The sequence below is a fragment of the Aethalodelphis obliquidens genome, unplaced genomic scaffold, assembly GCF_003676395.1.
Source record: "Aethalodelphis obliquidens isolate GAN/ISIS:26980383/991018 unplaced genomic scaffold, ASM367639v1 scaffold6, whole genome shotgun sequence".
Lineage (NCBI taxonomy): Eukaryota > Metazoa > Chordata > Mammalia > Artiodactyla > Delphinidae > Aethalodelphis > Aethalodelphis obliquidens.
Genome location: NW_020837950.1, coordinates 29,053,389 through 29,062,037, shown reverse-complemented (window position 1 = coordinate 29,062,037; position 8,649 = coordinate 29,053,389). Strand labels below are relative to the sequence as shown.

At 50.8% G+C, this 8,649-nt stretch overlaps 1 protein-coding gene across 6 annotated transcripts in view; it reads left to right on the top strand.

Moving 5' to 3' along the window:
- The first annotated feature begins 6,229 nt into the window (after positions 1 to 6,229).
- The window catches only part of SLIT2 (slit guidance ligand 2), a 382,557-nt gene continuing 380,137 nt past the window's right edge, over positions 6,230 to 8,649 (top strand). For 3 of the 6 annotated variants that reach the window (XM_027103261.1, XM_027103258.1, XM_027103262.1), the window contains exon 1: positions 6,534 to 6,736. In XM_027103261.1, coding sequence (XP_026959062.1) covers positions 6,558 to 6,736 — 179 coding nt within the window. In that variant the 5' untranslated portion in view covers positions 6,534 to 6,557. Of the gene's footprint in view, positions 6,737 to 8,649 lie in introns of all 6 variants that reach the window. The other 3 variants (XM_027103256.1, XM_027103257.1, XM_027103259.1) reach the window with 3 other exon arrangements.

The window sequence follows — 8,649 nt, the reverse complement described above, 5'->3', positions numbered from 1 at the left end:
AGATATTTTTCTTCTGTGAAAATCCAGGAGGCATTTTAAATTTAGTAAGTCAAAAGATTAGGCAATTTAAAACTACTTTTACAACTGAATTTCCTTTTCCTCAAAGGTTAATTTCTTGTAAATTTATTTTAACCTCATAAAACTATTAACATTTTTGCTGTTTATTTTCCCTTGGGCTTTTAAATGTTAATGTGTTTTTTAACCTGCATCACTGAGACATCTTTAATGTCTCAGAATTAAAGGAGCTGAGACATACATGGTGAGGAGCTCAGGGTCTGGAACCAGATATTACTTAATAAATATAGTTACATTATTACTGAGAACTGGGAAGGATCTATAGTTCAACTGGTCTAATCCCAACATTATATAATTGAGAAAAACTAAGTCCAGAAAATCTAAGTGATATATCCAAAGCTTCCCAAGCATTCCCACTTAGCAGCATATCCAAATTTCAGATTTTCATTTTCATTTCACTAAACCATCAACAGGATATTTTATTATGTCACTGGAAAACCAACTCCACCTCTTCAAAAGAGTATTACGGGACATAATTATCATGAAACTAATTGTATCCATCGTCCCTCTTTTGTTCTTGATCTTTCCTCTACTCTTAAAATACCTTTCCCAGGGTTTCCCAGGGCTCAGCACAGGAGCTACTTGATCATTGTAATAGTTAATTGAAATATCTAATCTATTCTCACAATACAAATAAAATATTTTAGAAATGTTCACCTCTGAGTAGTAGTAGTAATGATGAAAATAATTATACTGCCCTTTATTTAATAAATAAATACCTAACAGCACAATACCTCTATACTAGCATAGAGGTATTGTGCTGTTAGTTTGACAGATATGATCTTAATCTTCCTGATAATCATGAAAAGTAGGCATTTTTATTCCCATACATATGAAATACTAAACTGGAAAAAACTTGTGTAATGAATTTGGTACCTGGCTGAGACATAACAATTAGAACAGCTTGCTGAGATGGAAGCTCCTTCCATTTCTCAAGGCCATTTCTTTGGAAAATGAGCCTAAATTCTTGTTACCTCTGTGGGGCTGCCCATGAAAACATTTTGGTGCCCCCTAGAGGTTATCAGGAATGTACACTTGTCAAATGCCAGGAAATGGGAAGCTGAAATCAATTCAGCAGGTGCTACCTATCATTCATTGCTGCCTGAGTCTCCAAACTTAGATACAACCACAGAGGAACTCTAGAGAGCTGTGATTCTCCAGCTTCAGTGAGTATCAAAACCACCTGGCAGCTTATTAGAACTCAGGTTTATGGACTCCAGCCCCAGAGTTTCTGACTGAGTGTGCTGAGGTGGGGCCTGAAAATGTGCATTTCTAACTATAATCCCTGGTGTTTCTGATGCTGCTGGTCCAGGGACCACACTCTGAAAACCACTGCCCTAGAGAATCATCTCAAAGTTTAAGCTAGCTCCAGAAGCTGGTCCGGTTTCAGTAATTGGGCACAGCTACTGTCAATACTAGTTCTCCCCTGCTCCCTTTAGATGATGTAAACAGTGTGTGCAGAGAGATGTGGACATCTGTATGAGGGTGACACTTCCTGATGAACTATAGATTCCTTGATCTCTGGGAATTCCAGAGACTCTATAGGGTGGGTGTAGGAGAACCAGTTGAGGTATGAGGTCAGAGAACTCAGGTTCTGGTTTCAGCTGTGTCATGTAATCAGACCTGGCTGAAGACCAACGTCCTCACCTGAACACAAATAAAGTAGCCACCATCTAGAACTACACCGTGGTTTTAACTCCATCAAATAGCTTGGAACCTAGGAGGCATGAAACAAATTTTAATTAAATCTTCATCTCCATGATGTTATGGTTCCATATTTACATTTCCAATATAAAAATATTATAAGAAAAATTATGTAGTTAACATGAAAACATTTTGAAACAATGGTAAATAGTAACATGAAAGTAAAATCCACAGAATTATTCTGTAAGTTTCATGAATTCAATCAATGCTATTACTGTTATCTAACTCTGTTTTTACTCATATTTACCTACTTTTCATCAATTCTCCTTTCTTATTCCTTTTCCCCATGTATCCCAATTTCACCAAATTTTCCTCCATAGAAAATGCAAATTGAGAGAATGCCTTCTCATTTTTGTTTCATTTTGTTTTTTTACTGTATGAGTGTTTAAATGTTTAAATTGTTTTCTCAATCATTCTAGCAACTGGATTTATTTTCTCAAGGTAATAGGGGACTTGAATGTTGACTCTAGTGGATTCTACTTCTGTTTAATCTAGGTCGGGATTTATGGAGAGCTCACGTGGTGACAAAAGGGACCACAGAAGACTTTCTTCAGGATGGGCGTAACAGAGTCAAAGAGAAATTCAGAACTCATTTGGGAACAACATAATCTAGAAAGAACTAAGACCTAGAAGTTAATGGTCCTGAAGCATGTGAAGCCTCCAAAAACATCCTGAAATAATACGGAAGGAATAATATAATTATATTTTTTTGAATGAGAAATCTGGTCACTCATGTATAAATTTCCCTTTATTAACTGAAAAGTTGATGACACAAAGAAATTAATACGTCATGTCTCTCAGGAATTAGTTGTAGTTTTCCTTTCTTTCTTAATGAAATCCACTGGACATACCTTCTCATTCAAATTTGTATCAAATTAAAAAATATGTTTCTGTAGGCTGTGAATGTTATTTTTGGCTCTTTTCTTGGTTTTACACAGAACGGAAAGGGAGCCAGAGAAGGAATCAAACTTGAACTCACCTCTATGACTTGCATTGTGCAATGCTATAAATAGCATGACTTGTGAATATTTGGAATGCAAGATATGTTTTTGCAAGTAAAATACAGAACCATGATTCTATGTGGTGGATGAAGTTGAACATAAATACTCATATCTTGTTGCTGACAGGGTATCAAAGTTGTGGAATTAGGTTAATTAGTGTAGGGGTAAACATATTTCAACCACATAATTCACTAGTACAGACTAAAGAAAATTCCCTAGGGGTGTGTGCGGTGGGGAGTGATGGAAGAATCCTTCATCAGTGATAGGTACTTGTTCTTCGTCTCATTTTCCTTACAGGAAAAATGTGACTCTGGCTTCCACTTTTTCTTTCTTAAGGAAGTTATGTAACAGACCTTTAAGCTAAAATCTAGAAGGACAAATGAGTTAATGAATGTTAAATGCTTTTGAAGTATTTAAAAGAACAGAGGACTATTAAATCTGTGGCATTAAAATGAGTACTCCTCAGAGTTCCAATTCATTTATCTAATGGGTACCCCGTCTTTGGAGATGCCCTCACAGTGGCTTTAAGTTTTCCAGGGCAGGCAAAATGACATAGGTAGAGGTAGCCATTTTGCAAAGATATTTCGGAAAATGTAAGTAGGAAAAAAGTTATTGGGGATGTGGGAGAAATTTCAGATTGAGGATATTCTTGTGGTAAAGAAATCGGTCAATTTTCAGAGCGCCTCCTGTGTGTCGGGCGTATTGTTAGATGCTGGGAATAGAAAAATGAATTGGATGGGTCCTCTTGCCTTCAAGGGGGTGACAGATAATTACACAAATAATTATCACACTGTGAGACTGGTATTAGGCTGGGGACTTGCACAAATTCCTGTGAAAGCGGTGAAAGGTGGAATGGAAGCAGGAAGAACGAGGTGAGGCGTTTTAAATTCAAGCTAAATTGTTGACTCATTTAGATGCCATTTCAAACAATAGTGACTTTGGTTTTTGCTGGGGGCGGCGGGGCATGGGGTGGGAGGCAGGAGAGTGGTAGCAGTTGTCGGACACACATCACACTAAAAAGACAAGAAGAAACAAGGAAATTCTCTTCCAAAACAGTGAGGAAAAAATATCCAGAACTTCCCTGAAATAAAGGAAGCCTTCTGGCTACAACGTGCGTTGCTAGGGATTTATTTTTTTCCTCCTTTCCTAAGAGAGTAAAATCACGCAGACACATTCAAGCCCTTAGAGTTTTGTGAGCATATTGTGTATTCAGGACGTCAACTGAGCAGGGTGTTAAATGCGTGACTATAAAGAAAGGGTTAAACGGAAGGGGGTGGGTCGGAGATGGGAAGGCTGGCGAGAAGGTTCAAAAACACCATTTTCCAACTTGCAAAAACTCTGAACTTTTAAGCACCCAAAAATACACATGTGTGTGTCTGTGAGCTCAGGCAGAGCTATTTCGGTAGAATTAAAAAAAAAAATTAAAATCGTAATCTCTCTCTGTGCTTCAAACACCGAGCAGCCCCCTTAGGATCGCTTGGCAAAAGCTGCAGCAGAGGCACCGGCAGCGCTATTTACGAGCCGCGCTCAAAGCCACCCTCTCGTCCTTCCCCCGCTGCGAACTACCGTCTTCGAGACTGGGTCACCTCTGGGGCCCTGGAGTTGGGGGCGGGGGCCCGGGAACCTCCTTCCTCCGCCAAACTTTGCCCGGGCGTGGGAGCGAGGGCGCGAGCCGCGGTGCGCGGGAACGCGCCGCCGACCGCCGCCTCCGCCCGGCGCTGGCAGCCGGGGGCCTCACCTCTCAGCTGCGAGGTGCGGGCTCCCAGCGCTCAGCCAGTGGGCGGTGCCGGGCCGCGCGGGGCGGAGCCGAGGGGGTGGGGGCTCCGCCGGGTATATAAAGCCGGCGCCGGCTTAACTTCTGACTTGGGGTTATTTATTTGGAGAGTTCGCGGACGGCGGAGGCTGGCGGAGGCTGGCGGTGGCGGCGGTGGTGGCTGCCGCAGACGGTGGTTAAAAAAAGGCGGCGGCGGCGAGTGATGCGAGCGCCGTGGCTCCCGGGCGCGGGCGGGAGCTACCGAGCTTTCCGGGCAAGGCGGGAGCGCTGAGGAGAAAGGGGAGCGTCCGGGGTCTCGCGCCCGGCTCCACAGGCGCGGGCTGGGTTTTTGTTCGACTGCGCTGAGCGCCAGGCAGCCCGAGCCAACAACTCCAGTTACAACAACAACCCACCTTCCCGCAGCCGAGCGAGACTAGGGCTGCTGCGTCCGTCCTATTGTTTAGACACTTGCCAGGAGCTTGGGAGTCAGCAGAGCCACCGAGTCCCCGCTCCCTGTCGCCGCTTTCTCTCTTCCTCACTTCCCTCCCCCAAGAAAGGGGCGCAGAAAGCCACCTGGAGAGGGGGAAGAGCCTGGAAGGAGACAAGCTGCTGCGGACTGCGGCCGCCGAGTCAGGTGCAGCGCCCAGAGTCGGGCGGCGTCGCGACGTCGGCGGTACGACTCCCACCGTGGCTGTGGGGACTGGATTCAAACCCTGGGAAAAGTTCCTGCACTTTGAGAAGGAGGACCCACTTGTGGGCTGTCGGGGGGAGACCGAGGGGCTGCCCCGGCCCAGGAGCCTGCTCTTATTTCTTCCACCTTTGCCATCAGGTGTCTGCTGCGGAGCTGCGGCGTATCCGGGAGACGAGAGGGGCTGACACACGCACGCACATAGGACTGCCGTTCAGCTGCCTCCTGGGGTCTCCTCGGATTAGCAGATACCACAGACCCAGCTGCCATCTCTCCACCGTCCGGAACGCCCCGGGAGGACCCGGGAAGCGGACACCTCCAGCTTGGCCTTTGCACTCTTTCTGGCCGGCCGGTCAGCCATTCCCTAGTCAGCCTTAGCAGGAGCTCTCATCCTCAACTTGGCCTCTTGGATTTCCTCTCCCGGGGTCGTGACTAGTGGATATTCCTGCCTGCTGGGCGGCTCGATTGCCCTTTTGTCTTTTCTGCGTGACCCCGTGGAAGGCCCTCGTGCGGAGCGTCTCCAAGGACGCCGGGGCGGGAGGCGGAATTGCCCAGACATCCTTCAGCGAAGTGCATGTGTGTTTGCAAATTGTCCTCCGCTGTCGGTAGACGACGAGGACCGGCCCGGGCTGCGGAGGAGCAGCAGGCCGGTGGGGCAGGCCGCGTGAGTGAGCCTCGCCAGGAGCCCCGCAGCGCGGTCCCGCGCCCCCTAGGCTGCGCGTCAGCCCGGTGCGCCCCCGCGCGCCATGTCCGGTCGTTCAGCGCGCTCCGCTCCCGGCCCGCGGGGCTCCTGCGCCTTCTAGTTTCGGAGAGCCCACTTTGACCGAGGCCACCATTCCTACTGAGCCTCCTTCTTCTGTCTCCTACCGTCCTTACTGGAATTGGATTTGCGGAGGGGGTCGGTGGAACCGGATCACCCCTGTTCCACGCGCAACTGGCCCCTGCATCTTCACGATCTTCACCGCGGTTGGGAGCTCCAGGTCTTTTACCTCCAAGTTGATATTTGTGAGGCAGACGACGCGTGATCTCCTCCCCGCTGCTTTGGGGTCTCCCTGTAGCCTTGGCCGGGCCAACTGATCTTCAGGACCTAAAGTTGCCCAAGGAGCGCCTGCCTTGCAGGAGGAGGGTGAGGGGAGCTGAGAGGCGTGTATCTGTGTTAGCTTTACTGCCTTGAATATTACTGTTACTTCTATATTATCTTGTGCACGTTATCCGGACACTCTGGGTTGCTAGACTCGCGCCAGGCACTGGGCCTCAGGCACAGCGCAGTTCCAACAGAGCAGCAAGCTAAAGAGAAAACCCCTGGCGCCGGCGAGCTAGGAGGCGGCGGGGGAAGATGCGCGGCGTGGGCTGGCAGACGCTGTCCCTGTCGCTGGGGTTAGTGCTGGCGATCCTGAACAAGGTGGCGCCGCAAGCGTGTCCGGCGCAGTGCTCCTGCTCCGGGAGCACAGTGGACTGTCACGGGCTGGCGCTGCGCAGTGTGCCCAGGAACATCCCCCGCAGCACTGAGAGACTGTGAGTATGGGCTCTTCTTCCCCCTTCCTCCCCACCATCGGGGTCGCGCAGCCCCTGCGTCGAGACTGGAGGGACTGAGCGGCACAGAGAACTGTGCCTGGGTCAGTCCTCACTAGCTTTCCCGAAGGCGCATCCTGGTCTTGAACTCTCTGGGAGGGCGCTGCCCGGGGAGGGGCCACTGCCCAAGGAGGGGCGGGCCCGCTGGCTGCTGCGCTTGGTCCCTTCCTCCCGCTCCAGTCCCGCCACTCGCAGACCTTTGCGGGCGAGTTCTGTGAGGTTGGGTTGACGGGGAGATGGGGGACGAATAGTCGCGGATGCCTGGGGCAAGGGAGACGCGACTTTGTTCCTCGGACTCTGCAAACGGAGTCACCTTGCGGTTGGGAACTGTCGCGGGTCGGTTCAGGGCCGAGTCCCGGCTCTTGTCATCGCGGGGTGGCGCGAAGAAGGGGGGTTGACGCGGGAGGGGGGTACTCAAAAGAGAGAAACCTCCGCTCCCCGGCTTTGTGTCGCCCTCCTGGGGACTGAGGGAGAGGAGACGGGGTCGTGGGGCGGCTGAGCCCGCCCAGGGGCGCTTCTACAGGCCGCGGAAGGAAGGATGCCCCAGGACGGCAGCAGCTTTCGCGGTGGCCGCGCGCAGCCCCCCGCGACTCTTCCCCCGCCTTTCATTTCCCCTGGGAGGAGGCGGCGGCGGCGGCGAGCCCCAATGACCTGTCCGAGGGGGAAGGTTCCGGAGGCGGACCACGTCCCGTCGGCTAGGCGAAGTTAGGGCTGGTTCTCCAAGCGGAGCCGGCCAAGTCGCGTCTGACCAATTTGGTGACCCCGCGGCCCTCGGCTGCCCCCTTCGGCCCTTCCTGCTGAGCCCTAGTGCCCCCTTTCCACCTTTCTGGCAGTTTCTGCGTCCCTGCTCGTGGCAGCCTCTCCCCTTCCTTCCTCTCTTCGCGCTCTGCTGCCCGCAGACATCCCCGCCTCCCTGTCTCTGTGAGCCTCTAATGAAGAAGTAATCGCAACGCGGGTGTTGACGGCCCACGCGCCGCTTGTGGGGCGCTTTCCGAGTTCAGGGAAGTGGAGCGTGGAGGCCGTTCTCTTTGTGAACGCAGAGGCCGCCGCCCCGCGCTTCCCGGGCGCCCGGGGCGCGCTCCCCTCACCGCTGAGCTTGGGCCCGGCGGGGCGAGGGCGGCCGGGGCAGCGCTCTCAGGCTGCGCTCCCCGGGCCCCTGCGTCACCAGGCTGCGAGGGGGGCGGACGGCGGAGGGGACGCCTTGGATTCGCAGGTTTCCACCAGCGCGGCCCGCAGCGCGTCGAGTCGATCTTCTTATCCAACTCATTTTCCTCGCCCTCAGTTTAAAGGCCAGAGTTGAGCCATTCCTTCCCTTGCCAGTGGCTGCCCCATCCCGAGCCCCACTGGGCCGCCCGCTACTCCGTCTCTGCCCTCCTTCCCTGGCCCGCAGCGCTGGGCAGGTTGAGTCCCTACCCAGGGTATCTTGTCAGAATATGATCTCCCAAGTTTGTCTGGGACTGGGGGGCTGGCGGTGGCGGTTGGGACTCAGCTTATGGCAAGTAGCCCGGATAAAGAAAGACCCCAACCACTGTAGGAACAATTCGATGGTACTTTGCTCAGCACGGAAAATGGGTTGGGGAGAAAGCAGTGCAGAACTCTCTTTTAGCCCTTGTCATTTCATGCTATTCAGAACAGTTTAAAGTTTAAGCACTAACATGTCTTATTCAGCAAAAAGGGAACGGTTCGGGGAAAAAATAGCAATTGAGTTTTAAGGTCCTTGAAAAAAAATTTACCCCTATGAGGGATCTATGAAGAAGTTTCAGAAAATAGTTTACTCAGTGCTGGCTTATAAAATTATGTCATTGACAACATAAACACATTAAATACACATGATGTTTTCAAAGTCAAGGTAGGGT